The 15,074-nt window shown below is 37.4% G+C and overlaps 1 protein-coding gene across 1 annotated transcript in view; it reads right to left on the bottom strand.

Moving 5' to 3' along the window:
• Positions 1 to 15,074, bottom strand: part of LOC127956930 (staphylococcal nuclease domain-containing protein 1) — a 152,018-nt gene that overhangs the window by 86,214 nt on the left and 50,730 nt on the right. Inside the window, exon 16 of the mRNA XM_052555244.1 lies at positions 8,222 to 8,331. Within this exon, the coding sequence (XP_052411204.1) occupies positions 8,222 to 8,331 (110 nt within the window). The remainder of the gene's footprint in view (positions 1 to 8,221; positions 8,332 to 15,074) is intronic.

Here is a 15,074-nt window from a genome sequence, read left to right as displayed (position 1 = left end):
CAAATAGCTTATAAGCCAATGATTTGGGTAATGTTTTTGGCAATATGTCTTCTCTAAAATCGTGCCAATAACGAATGAGGCAATTTAATGCCAGATGAAGGGATAATTCATCCAGAAATTAAAATATTATGGTGTTCTAATGCCATATACCATTACTTATTTTTTAAACCATTAAACAAAAAAAAAAAAAAAAAAAAAAAAAAAAAAAAAAAAAAAGGCAAACAGAAACTAGCTAGATTTGATATTTTAAAAAAAATCTCTCATTTTATTGACCAAATAGAGTGATCTTCATTTGAAAAAGAAAAATATTCTACATTGGAAAAAAATGATGTACAAAACAATTTTCACTCAGAAATGGCTAGTAAATTTCAGTATAGCTTACAAAGAAAAAGCAAGTAATTATACGTTAAAAACTTCACAACAGCTCAAATTCTAAAATCGTACAGCAAATATACACTGAAAAGGAACAACCACTTCCATCAAAAGGTGGGAAAACTTCTTGTTAGAGTTCTTGTGACGGAGGACCATGCTACGTGGAGCTTTATTCCATTCAGCCTCTTCATCCAGCACACACACAGACAACGGTGAGTGCTTCTTTTGCAACAGGGGCCTCTGAGAAAGCCACCAGTGTCTCATTTGCATGGCCAGCAGCCTTAGGACACCGCTCCCTCCATGGAAAGGGTAATGACAGCATTTTAATTTGCTTCTATTTTAGCAGGAAAAAAAAAATAGCTGGGAGGCTAATTGTGTGCACAATGCATTGAGTTTAGGCTCAGTGGAGGTCTGTGTGCCCTCTGCAGGAAACATTCACCTCATCTCACACTCACGTGAGCACTGCTATGAAGCTACATTTCCAGATCAGGGGGCTCAGAAATGCAGGTACATGGAAAGAGATGTTATTCAACACAATCATACAAGCAAGTATTCAAAAGATGAATCTGCATTTTCTCACACAGACTGCATAGAGATTAACATCATATTTTAGTAAATTTATGGTCCTCTGTAATATAAATAAATGGATATACAGTACAAAATCTTGATCTGATTACTGCAAAACAGTGTTATTTTTTTTACGTAAAAGAAAAAAAAACGTATTAATTAAAAGAGCTAAAATTACAAAAAATTTTCTTTTTCAGTAAAAAAGCAACTTACAGAAAACAAATCTTACAAATAAATGAAAATAATAAATTTTAAACAAATTCTAAAATGGAAATATATTTGAATAATAATAACGACAAAAGCACAAATTACTAAAGGTTAACCTAAACTGAAAATAAGCTAATTCAATATTAGTTTTATGACCGTAGAAAAATACTAAAATGACAGTGTCACAAATTACAGCAAAAAACATGCTATTCAGAGAACATGAGAAAAATAAAATAAAAAACATAAAAAATGATTAGCAAAGCGCAAAGGAAAAAAAAAGTGAGAACTGGTAAGCAAGACTCTAAGCTTTATCATTACGGTCCTCAAATCGAAAGACGACAAAATGTCACCCTCACAAGGGGGTCAGAGTGAAAGAGAGAGACAGAGCGAGAGAGAAGGGATTTCACACAGCAGAGAGCCAAGAGTGAACATCTTTTCCTTTCAGTCTCTCTTTCTCTCCATCCAGTCACTTAGCAACAAACTAGCAACATGAAAAACCCTGCAAGCTCCTTGTACAGTGAACACTGAGCCATGCACGAACAGACAAACAAAAGCAAGAATAAGGAATAAGTGAGAGAGGGAGGGGGAAAAGGGGGGCAAAGGACAAATGAACAAAATGGGTACTTAAAAATGGCACACCGGGGAAGAGATCTTCTTACATAGCACTGGCTATGTTTCCATCCACCTATTTTGATGCGCATTTTTGATCGCATAAAAAAATAAATAAAAAAACCCTGGATGGAAATGCCACGATGCACAAATTCTACAAATGTGCATAAAAAAAAGAAAAGAAAAACCTATACCCACAAATGAGCAGAATAAACTTTTTAATCTGATAAGGAAAAATGACTAATGGAAACTACTAAAACTACGATGGAAACACATTTACAGAATAAATTCCACTATGAGCATTGAAAGTCATGTGACTTTGCGCTATGAGACGAGATAACCTGACTAACCAGCAGAGTGATCTTGTTCCAGTACCTATATGTTGTTTTGGTCGTTCTGAAATGCCTGAGCAAAGTCTGTCAAAGTATTTCAGTATAAGTACGGTCTTCGCACAACTGCGTTTCCAAACAGCAGGCATCCACCTCAATGACCACATTGTTTGTGTTATGTCTGCTCTCACTGAGGCGCAAGTAATTTATTACATATGAAAATTATTATATTCAGTGGCTTCTACTTAGTGATATTTAGTGACAGTTTATCAGGAAGTGATGATTGTTCTCTTCGACTGCTTTATTCGCAAATGTTTTATGCGGTATTCCAGTTTTGTGCACAAGTTAAATTTGCATGTTTAGATGGAAACCCTGCCACGGAGACAGATTTACAGAAAGATATGAGGGAGAGAAACAAAAAGATTCAAAGAAAAGCTCATAAAAGCTTTCTCTCAAATAAGAAAAAGAAAAGACAAGACAAGAAAAGTTTAACAGCATAATTGGCAAAGAGCAGAAGAAACAACTACAGATTGAAGATATTAGCCTGAAGTGCAGAGAACACCCTGGGATCAACATATTCACTCTTACAAACCATCAATAAACTCCCCTCTATTCTGGCACCATCCCCTTGATTCAGCTTCAAAGATCCTTGATATAAGTTTCAAAGAAAATAAATATTCAGGTGCACTATAGAAAACCTTTTATCTAAAAAAAATGGTAGTCATATGAAATACATTTATGTGCACTAAAAATGCTGGGTTAAATCTGGACAAACCCAGCAACTGGATTACCAAAAGGTTTTGTTAAAAAAAAAAATTAACCCAATCTTCTGGGTAGTAACCCAACAGCTGGGTCAAAACAACCCAACTGGGTTGTATTTAACCCAGCATTTTTTTTTTTTTTTAGAGTGTGGTATTTTCATTCTGCATTTTTGTCCAACTGGAGCTTGACAGCAGAAATCTATTTTATCAAGTTTAACAGAAAAGGTAAAATAAAAACCTGCTAATAAATTACCTTCACATATGCAGTGAAAATTATACATTTTATTTTTCTGTAAAAGTCAAATGTGTTTCTGGCAAAAAAAAAAAAACCCATCAATAACCATCATAATTAAAATGATACCACATACATTTTTGTTTGTTTTAAGTCTATAATTCTCTTTTTTGTTATCAATAAATGTACATTAGTGTTCCGTGCTACATTTGTGTTATTTCAGTAAACCACCTGCATTATTATTTTATTTTTTTAAGTGTCAAGGTTATTTTAAGGCCATTTAAGGCTTTAGATTTTATATCCATACCCTTTTTAAGGGTTTACACAAACTCTGCTGCACATACAGATTGTTGTTAACATTATTCAGTAAAGTCAAAATATACAGGCACCAAAATGCCATCTCATAATTCCAGGACTACAATATTTTATTTATATATATATATATATAGCTTAATACTTTAAACAGAGCAAGTAGCAACAAAAATTTTTTTGTGCAGAAAGAGCTAAGATGGAAATGACTATGGTCATGTTTGTTGTCAAATTGGTTTCTCATATAGCTAGGCTGCAAGGAAACAGGATCAATGATCTTGACATATAAAATAAAATGCAGATCGAGAGAGTGAGAAATGCTCAAGAAAACTAGATCATTACTCTGCTCGCGTGATAGCTGAACAACAGTAACTGCAGCTCTTCACTATTACTAATACATATGATTCTGTGATATCAGATCAGTGAGTTCAGAGACCTTATAATATTTGCTTTCAGATTCAATTTTTACCTCATTTAAAATCCGGCTCAAGCCTAAAAGCTTGGACAGGGCTGAAATCACTTTCAAAAGCTGCATGTATTAATCTAAAAATAAAGTGCCTTTACAAAAGACGAGTCTTTGTCAAACCTTGGCTGGAAAAGCAGCTCAAGAAGAAATGAGAATCATACAGTAGAACCAAATTGATAAGTACGGAGACAAATCTCATGCTTATGAACTCAGTTCCAGCACATTAATACTTCAAAAATCATGTCCGCAGGACAAGCAGAACAAAAATCGGAAATATTTGCCATGCTTCAAATATGCATGAACGGCAACATTGGGTTGAAATTAGACGCCACTGGCAGAGTTTATGACATGTGCTACAGTTTGAGCATGTGTGTGGTGAGGAGAAATCTCTAATGTGACTCTTCCACAGCAGCTCTCCCAGAGGAACTCAGCCGCCCAGAGTGTGTCCTGCCTGTCAAACACACCATTAATTATTCAGCGAGAGAGAGGGAGAGATTGTGGGCTACACTGATCAGCAACACAGAACCAATTAGAGATAGCGAGAGAGATGTAGAGATGGAAATAAAGATAATCTTAAGTAATGATGTTGGGATGTGCTGCTTATGTAATAGCAGAACTCCATGGTGCTGCTCGCCCATGCAAAACTCGCCAACACCATGTGGGTTGCATGGGTGGTTGCCAGAGTGTTGCTATGCGATTGCTTACAGGCATATGTCAAAAAGGTCCACAACAAAGCCTCTTTAGAGTTGCACCAGCCATTTGCTAACCTTAATTAAATTAGAATGTAGAAGTTTACACTAAGTGCCAAGTTTTATTTCCCACATTCTGAATAAATGGTGCAAAGCAAGACTTGGCTAGAAGGTCGTAAGCTCTCTGAAATGTGTAGATATTAGGGTTCTAATGGTACATGTATTCGTACCGAAAATATTATAATAATAAAACAACAACAATGTTGACTTAAGATTCATTTACTTCAGAACTATGAAGTTTTAACCCGTCTACAGCTAGTCCAGTCAGGTAATATATATGACTTGGACTTATGAGCATGGGAAAACGAAATGTTTGAACATAGAAAGTGAATCACACAGAGACTTAAATCACTCAAGTGGTAAAGATAGTAAGCCATCTCACAGACCCAGTGTATAAGCGAGACTAAATACACGGAGACACACTCAGACTGAGACACTACGGGGGTGTATGTGTGTAAGACGTAGCAGTTTTGAACAAAAAGGTCATTTGTTGAGTTTGGACGATCTGTGAGAGGCAGCTGGGGTGGCATGCATGAGGATGAGTCATGACGGTGTCCGAGCAGCTCTCTCTCTCTCTCTCCAAGCTGCCACGCTTGAGTTTATGCATGTGCTGCCATCAACAGTCCTCTTTCCCATCACTTTACTGCATGAATGAACACACACACACACACACCACCTCTGCCCTACTCCATTAAAGCAAGAGATGGACAGGAAGAGAAAGGAAAAACTAAATAGATTATCTCCTATCAAGTTCAACAAAAAAGAAAATGTATCTCTACACATACACAGTATATGAGTGTGTGTTCTGCAGTACACTCACACACTCTGCATATGTGGCGCTGTCCTAAAACTCTTAATTGGCCAAGAAGTTTTCACATCATCCAATCTTCCCATTTGTGGTAAAACCAAAAAAGTTACTTTTACAATAAAATGCATTCAATTGTGAAGAGGACACTTCGACTAACAGACTAACTCTGAACCTGGCATCCAAATGCGACCGCATGACCCAACCTGACCAGCACTGTAAACATTTAAGACCCAAACCTGAAATAGTCTTCACAAATCACATGGGCGGTAGGACCATTCTAATGCCACAGTATTAACAGTTATATATTATGGTAAGAGTTCTGCTGGAATTTTTATGTGAATAACCATGTGGTAATGCCTATTCCTTATTAATTCAGTTAATTTAATATAATTTAATTCCTCTTTTTTTTTTATAGAGGAACTGGATGGATGCAAAGCAAAGGGCAAGATTATTCATTAAAATCCAATAAGTCTGACATTCGTTTTTATAACAGCTTCACATTACATTCCAAACAAAATTAAAACACTACAATTAATATGATATAATACCCACATATATATTCTGAGGCATGAAAAGTACAGCAATGCTGAAACTGTTGGATATATACAGTACACACTGTCACAACATTATCAGTCTCATGCTGTCATGTTGGGATCTTAGGTTGGGTAGCTGGATACTCCTCTTGTCTTTATTTTCCAACTTTAAGAGCTTGAAACTGGCTGAATTTGATTCATTTCTATATTAATTCAACTAGATCAAAGCACAAACACTCACAGATGCTTTCACTCTTTCTGTAGCAGCTTGCTATGTGTGCTTTAGGAAATCCAAAGCCTACAGTCTTAATTCCACTCGGTGGAAACCTCCAAAGCAGGAGATGTGTGTGGAGGAAACATGCAGACTCTCATTCCAGTTTAATTATGTGCTTCAGATCATGAGGGATTAGAGCCAGATTGAGAGAGGAACAACTTTTAGGATGCAGCTTAAAGTGGGCAATACAAACACACCGTCCTTCCACTGCGCAGACAGATGCATGTATGGAGAGCGGGACAAAAAATAAATAAAGTGAAGGACAAACAAAAGCGCTGATGTTCTACACACTGCTTCACACAAAGCCTGAAATATTGTGCAGACTAATCTGTTTTGTTATTTGGATGCAAGTTTGATTTTTAATCATTTGGCATCCAGATATATCACCGCAGTGTCCAATTTATTTATTTTTTTCATAGAATGATGAAATTTGGCACACATTTTGATGAGAACATCTGTTTGATCATTTTATTGAATGCATCACACTTGATGTTTCCTGCACCATTTGTCCAATAAATTTAAATATTTCACTTTAGCAGATAATTTTGTTTTTTTTGTTTGTTTTACTTATCTTTCTCTTTTCATCTTTCTCTAAATTAAAAAAAAAAAAATTTTTGAATATAGAATACATTTTTCTGTACATATTTTAAATATATCACATTCTAAACTATTAGGATTCACTGCAGAATGTTCTTTGTGATGACACCCTAATAAAAAATACCTTAATATAACTTTGAATATAAACGTTTGCCTTACGAAAATCTGAAAAATATATGGTAATCATAATTTAAGAACTACTAGATATGCTTATATTCATTACATTGTTAAAATAAATTATAATAATGTCAATGCTTAAATTAGCCTTGAGTATATTATAAGCACACAAATGTTTGCAGGTGCATCATCTACTAGTGTTGGGCGATATGGTCATTTTTCAGATCGTCATATCGTCAGCACGTGAGAGCGACGATACACGATATTATCATGCATGGGTGGAGCAAGAGAGGGACTCTTTGTTCTTGTCATAGCAGAATTATTTGGTGTTTTAAACCACGCAGGTGCGCGAGAGAGAGCCTATGGAATCACCAATCAAAAAAATATACTTCCAAACATACTGATAATTATAATAGGATGCCTAATAAAAATAGTATTATAATTTAATACATTAATAGGAGAATGAGCCTAATATCATCTTGACTGTCAACATCGACATCGGTTATCGTTGATATATCTGACTATCATCGATACACGATACTATCGTCTATCCGCACAACCCTATCATCTACCATCCATGAAGAGGGACTGGCACTCTGACAAACAAATGAGACTTCACACTTTTTGAGTGGATCACAGCCTACTCTTTTCTTCAAGAATATCTGTTTCCCATAACTGGCAAGACTTTGTTTCACTGTAGGCGATGGAGGTCATTAGGACTTTTTTATTTCCCCTGCTTCATGTCGCTTTTGTAATTCTCAGCAGTAGGTTCCTGTGTCCAGTCTCTCTGTAAAGTGCAGGTTAAAGTTAGGCTCTTAAAAAAAGCTCCTCTCATTAAGCCCGACTGCACCGCCAACCTCTTTCACACAACATTAATGGAAACCGCACCGGTACCGCGTCAAACACCCTGAGGAAAAGGTAAGAATAGTGTGCAATCTTGTGATTTCCTCATAAAATGTCTGATCCATCACATCTGCGGTTTCTCAATTTGGACATGTAATTTCTGTGACCATTATTCATAGAGTAACTGAAACATCCAGACAGCCATTCTCTGAATAGAAGACAGAAAAAAGGCAAGTGTGCTTGAGTATCTCAACTGAAGCAAGACAGCAGTAAAGAGATGGACCAAAAAGAAAACGGGCAGATAGTTGTCACAAAATGACCGGCGAGACCAAACATCACAGGCACTGTCATGTCAACTACAGAAATGGAAAGTCTAGAAACGGCTTGTGAAGACTGAAATGACAGAAACAGACTCTAAATGACAGGAACAGATATGAAGGGGCCTTACCTCTCTCTGAAGAACCAGCTCTTTGGTGAAGATTGTGGCTTCCTCACTGTACGGCTCTGCCACCTGCATCCCACCTGGCATGTTTCGAGACCCTCGGGGACACTCGATGCCTGCACACACAAACATAGTAGACGTCTGTCACATCTATATTAATGAGCTCTTTAAATCCTCACGGTTTTCTTTGGTTTAATTATTAAACAAATTAATTGTGGAACATTAAAACATTACATTGTTCCAATTATATTCAATATACTAACAGCAAATGTAAAAAAAAGTATGCTTTTGTTCATGACCGACTACAGTTAATCAAACATATGAATAAAAAAATGTCTAAATATTACACTTTTTATTTTAGAAAATAAAATGTATAGCTCCATTGACTGGAGAGTGAATAAATGTGATGCTAAATCTGTAAAATTGCTTCTGCAGACCTTTCTCTCACAACGCTCATTGAAAATGATTGACACAATGTTCTATTATTAACACGCAAACAAATCTGAACCAAGCACAGAAGAACAGACCGTGGCTTTGCTTATTAGCCTTACACATCAATATAATTGATCATGTAATTCTACACTGAATGAACTGTATGGCAAAAATGCACTCACAAATGTGCATATTAAGATTTGGTACAAAAGGTCATCGCTCGTTATCATATTAGAATTTCTCCCCACCTCACAAAAAAATAAATAAACATTAGTAGCCAGTCTGCATTATCCAGCTCTGAAAAAAAAAAAAAAAAAGAAAGAAACAACTCAATTATCTGGCATTTGTCAGTAAATAGTTCCAAAATTAGCATTTATATTGCTCCGGGCATCCGATCCACTCAAAGGCAGAACACGATTTCTGACAGTAACAGGAGTGTTTTTTCGGGAGACGGACATTTGTAAACTGGTTGAGGAGCAGAGAAGAGCGACACCGCTTGAGAAACAAATCTGTCTCTTGGTCTCAAGTGAGCGGATCAGAATGCTGGTCTTAAAAGCAAAGACCTGTCTTAAAAATTCCACCTTGACAGGGTCTTCGTCAAATAACAACTTTATCTGCTTTCAATAATACCGGCTTATCAAGCCTTGAGCTATTTGTTAAAGAAATCAGTTTATACAGAGATCTGCGCATAAACATTATCTACTGAGCGGCTGCTATAGCCACTCATCAAAACAGCATTCAGAAAATGAGAGCAGCTGATGAAATTGCAGCCTTAGGAGAAATATTTGAAAGCTTATTTGTAAAAAAGATCCAAGGTTATGATACAGATGTCTCAAATTTTTTCTTCTGTTTCCGCCGAGCTTTCAATGAAAGGAGCTGCGCGTGTAAGTGATTTTCTCTTGAACAGACGTAATGACTTCTAACAGTCAGCGCCTCCTTCCGTGCCCCTGAAAGATGGCGTTTCACCGCAGGGCACAGGGCTTCAATACGCACACTGAACAAAACACAGCAGTTCAACCCGTTGAACCCCGACTTCCTCAATTAGAACGGAACTATCAAACAATTGTTAGCCTTGCTGATTCAGAGATGTCACATGGCGAGCACAGACGACCATTTCAAGGACATTTTTGTTAGGATTCTTGTTTGGCATGCGTTACATGATGAAAATATTTACTCAGACCAAAGAACTACATTGACAAGATGGGGGCGGGAGGATATAGTGCAATTTGTGGCTGTGTGAGAACCTGTTTCAGGATCAGTCTGTACCAATTAAGCTGACTGTGATCATTTCCGGCAGTGAGAAATCTGATCCTAGACTAGGTGTCAAAGCAAAAACATTTTTAACAATTATCATTATAATTCTTAGCATGTATTTGTGCACTCAAAACAGCAGGCTATTTCTTTGAAAGTATGAAGTGAATGGTAATTATGTTCTACATTGTGCCCACATTTGGTCACAGATAGGCTAGGAAGTCAACTATCTGGTGGTAACTTATTGAATGAATTCATAAACAGAACATCTTGAGAAAACCCAAGATATACACATGCACCCAAATCCTAACCATCCATTTGAGCACAAATCGTGTCAAATCTCCCCCATGTGCCAAAAGATGGAGAGGTATAATAATAATGTCTGAAGGGCACATGGTTAAAACCAGCCTATCTCCAATAACATACAGAATCTCTCCAGTATATTCCTAAAATAACTGCTGTAAATGACACATGGCTGCAGCGTTTCAGTATCCGAAACCCAATTCTGACAGGTCCATCTTTTACGCAGGAAGAGACAATGATTTTTTGAGATGAAACCTTTTCTTTTCAGGCTACCTTTCAAATATTCACACCTAGGTTATGAGTGTTTTGTCAGTGTGATATTTTCTGACAATCTCTCCTGATCTAATATACAGTAAAACATCAAATTACATCATAACTTGTTCCCTGTATCCATCACACATGCACAGCGAGGGGAACATCCGGAACATTCTGTTACAGAAGACGCTGCTGGCTGCTCCCGTGGAGGGAGAGAAGGAAAATGAAGAGAAGACAAGAAGAGATTTAAAAGAGGACAGCTGAAGACAGGAACACTGTCTAATAACTTCAAGTGAAGTCGTAATAAAGGTCTGACAGTAGTAGGCAGCTGTCTGTGAGCGTCTGCAGAGGGGCTTTTGACTGCAGGGATTTTTTGCACCGAAAGAATTCACACTGAGAATGGCTCAAATCTTCATTCCCTGCTGCTATGGCTTATGTAGCTTTTGTATATTTGAAATGCACATTTTTGAAGCCAGGATCATAAACGTAGTGCTATTGGTTGATTGGTTTTGAACATACTTGAAGGGGGAGGGGCGATGATCTTTGGCCAGTAATTAATCAATACCCCAGTAAATGTATTTTTTTATTTTTATCTTTTTTATTTTACCATTTAATTTATTTTTTTTATTTTATAGCATTTCGTTTTTTTTTTTTTTTTTTTTAAATCCCTGGAATGCTTTCAAACTATGAATTCCTTAAGAAGTAAACACCTTCAGGCAAAAGGTTCTTCGAAAAAGCTCAGACTGGTGCCATGCAGCAGCAGGAGCAGCAGCCAAGAACCAGCACGAATCTTACAAATGTCAATTTTTTTTCTTTTTTATTTACAGATGAGTCAACTATAAAGTGGAGAAAACCAATCAAAAGTAACAGCAAAACTAAAATTTGCTGAGAGCATCTTTAACTGCAGTCTACATGCAACCACTCCAAACACTCATGACTTCATACATGAAGAAATGGCGGAGCTGTTATCTCTATCCATCTATGAAAATATAGATGCATGACTGAAGCCAGCCAAGGCCGGACCGTAAACGCAGAAGCTTTGGCACTAAAGACAAAAGAAACCCAGAAAATAAAAATGCGTCGCTCCGTATAAAAGCACTCCGAGGCCTTCAACTTCCCTAGCGGAGTCAGAACAGCTCATGTTAGTAATACAAAAAATATCGTACCACTTTTCCTCAAGAGAATCACCAACAAAGTGCAGCACTCAGACAAGACACTCTCTCGCCTGAAAACAGATGACACGCTATCAGAGTAAGCTATATGCTCTGTAACGTGATGTACAGAGTGATGTCCTGGATCACTGCGGCTCCTTTCCGACAGGGTCACTCTTCATCATGACATTAAAATTAATGTAGTCGCCATCATCGCTGCCAAAACAATGTGACAGTACTAGAGCTTTAAATAATTAATAATAAATTGTTTGCATCTGAGAATTGTGTGTGAGACAGATGAGAGGGAGAGCGAGAGAGAGAGAGAGAGAGAGAGAGAACCTGTCTCTTCAAATGGAAATGTCTCTGGACTTATATAACCAAGCACAGTTTAGAGTTCGGAAACCAATTCATCACTATGCTCACCCACATGAGAGGGAGAGAGGGGAGGCATTGTGTTTTTGAATTTTTATTTTAGGAAAGATGTCTTATGCTGTCTAAGGTTGCATTTATTTGATCAAAATACAGTACAACACAAATAATGTGAAATATTACCATTTAAAATAACTGCTTTCTTTGATACACTATATCTGTAGTCTATTCCAATTATGGCCAAGCTGAATTTTCATTTTTTTTTAATGCACACATACTGACCACTAGGCCTTGGCTTTGGAATGAGAAAAGTCTCAAAATAAGCTGAACTAAAGGTCATTTAAAAAGGAAAAAGCCCTTCGATGCGTCACACTCCAAATGCCTTAACAGGAAATGTGTCAATACACACACACAAAAAATAACCTGAATTCATCAAAGCACATAAAGGGGCATCCTCTCTCTTCTCTAAAACTCCTTGACAAAGAGCACCTTTCTTCTCCACACGTTCCACATCTGCTTGAGGAGTTAGTAGAGCACCGAACACTCTCCATCTATGAAAAGATGCAGGACTGAGGCCATCCGAGGCCAGATCTTAAAAGTAGGAGCTTGGGCACAGAAGACAGAGGACACCCACAATGTAGTGCTGATGCATTTGAGGACAATAAGTGAACTGAAGAACTGAAAAGAGTTGTGTGCTGGACTAGAACTGGAATACCCTGACAGAGCACCATAGCTCGGTGAGTCTAAGCACATACAAGGCTTGACACGAGACCAATTTCTCAAAACATTCAAAGCACAAAACGCCACCATGTATCCAACTTACAAGTACACAAACACGACCGCGAGCTGGCCTTCTCCGGAGCACATGAGCAGCTCATCAAAGTTACATCAGGACCAGAGACGCCCTGAAGATCACCCCCTGCCGATGCCCCGTCTCACATACACCTCTGTTGAAACAGCACTTTGATGTCTGCTTCAAACCACTCCTCCCTCTTTTTTTCCAAGTGAAGATGATCGTCTTTCCCTCTTTCATGCTTTCTTTTGCTCTTTATATTGAGGCAGGAAGGAAGGACACCGTTGGGGGGGGGGGGGGCACTATGTTCTATAAATCAAAAAAGTGAACTTTCCTTCTGATCGGTGCTCAGGAGGGCAAGGAGAAGAGGAAAGCACACCCAGTAAGAGTTTTAAAATGTGAAGTGTTTTAATATGCCTTCCTTTAGAGAAGGTTAATGACCCTAGACTGAAGAGGAGGGCCTCTTTATTCTAGACAGAGATGGATTTAACGCCACTCAATTTCAAGAGATGATGGAACTAAACATTTATTTTTAAGAGGAGACCTTTGAAAACTAATTCTAATTATTTACACTTGTTAATAGGGGCATATTACACTATCACAGATTTTATTTCTCCCCAGAAGTCTACTTAAGTTTATTGGTTAATTGGACCAAACCAGTCATTATTTAGTTTTATAAAATGTGTTTAAATTTCTAAACATTTTTGTAGGCCATTTTCAGTTAAGAAAAGCGAAGAGAGTTGATCGTTTTGCACATGATACTTTAGCAACATGTTGGGGCTTCTTCAACATATGTTGAAGTGAATCGACACTGCGAGCAGCGATGATATCGCTCATCCTGTAGGAAAAGATGCATTTAAACAGGAAAGAAAGCGGAAGAAAAAGCAAGCAATGAAGCATTTGTGCCCTTTTAATGTGGTAACCTTTGCTGGCGCACCTGTGGGTGGAGAGGCTTTTACCATAGCAACACTAACAGGGAACTGTGTGCTGTAATGGAGGGTTGAGTGACAGGAAGCACGCCGGTCTCTCTCTCCTTCCATTTCATCTTTGGCATTGTCTGACCTTTCAACCATTGAAGGCAGAGGGTCCTGTTGATTGGACTACTACATTCTGTGGTCTAATTTAGTACTGAGCTCATTCATGCAACAATCATGTGGAAAAACTGTCTGTCTGTATGAACACACAGACACAAACCCCAGCTCCCATGTAATTGACAAAAATTCCTCAAAGTTGGGAAATCTCACATCCCGGGGATCATTTTTAAACTAAAATATTGAAATTTGGTATTTATTAAATGAGACGTAGTTTATTTTTCCTTAATTCATGTTTTGGGTCATGGATAATATAACTATGATAATCTAAACTTGACAAATTGTGAGAAAGGCATAACCCAATATAATTTTTTACCGTGTAAAAGTCTGTGTATATTTATATGTATATATACACACACCAACTTATGCCCAAAAATGGATTTGTAAACTTGACTAGCACTTGGATATTCCATATAAAATGCAATTTATGCCAAAGGAATGCCATTGAACACTGCATTATTTGAGTTTTGAGAAGTTGCGGAAATGAGACTGTCATTGGAATAGATTTAAGATTACATACTTCGATTGTAAATAATTTTAATGTTGAATATAGTGAGCAGACAAAAAAAAAAAAAAAAGTGAAAAAGAGCTTTATGAGATTTTAATTTCTAAAAGGTTCACATAGTCAAAATTGCAAAAAGTTTAAGGGATAGTTCAATCAAATATGAAAATTTGATTTTTATCTGCTCTTCCCCCCTGCATCCAAGATGTAGGTGACTTTATGCAGGTGAACTATCCCTACAAGGTGAACTTATGGCATCTACTAGCAGTTGACTAGCCAAACCTGGACCCATTGGATACATACAGATATAAGACTTCAACAGGCAACCATAAAATCATAAAAATAGAGTGCAGAGAAAGGCCTGCAGGTAATCAAACACAGTCTACACTGGTGAGTTTATGGTGCACTGCCCTGTATGTCATAAAGTCAATAACCTCTTGAACTGCTAAAGCTCTTTCATATGTGCTGTAGCACATTTCACAGCCCCTGGTGCTGTCAGTCCTTTCCTTTTTCTGACAGAAAAATGGCTTCCACAAATACTTAAACAAGACTAGAAACATCAGAAAGAGCTGTGTCAGGAGACCAGATCCCAAAGTACCTACGACGGTGAAAAATGGGGCTCATTTTCAACACAAACCAAAAACTATCAGCTGAATCTGACTCAAACCCTCAAACAAACAGCTGCACGAAACATCCCAGCCTACATGATCAA

This window comes from Carassius gibelio, chromosome B4 (assembly GCF_023724105.1).
Source record: "Carassius gibelio isolate Cgi1373 ecotype wild population from Czech Republic chromosome B4, carGib1.2-hapl.c, whole genome shotgun sequence".
Classification (NCBI taxonomy): domain Eukaryota; kingdom Metazoa; phylum Chordata; class Actinopteri; order Cypriniformes; family Cyprinidae; genus Carassius; species Carassius gibelio.
Note: the sequence above shows the minus strand (reverse complement) of the source record. Positions and strands in the feature narration are given on the sequence as shown.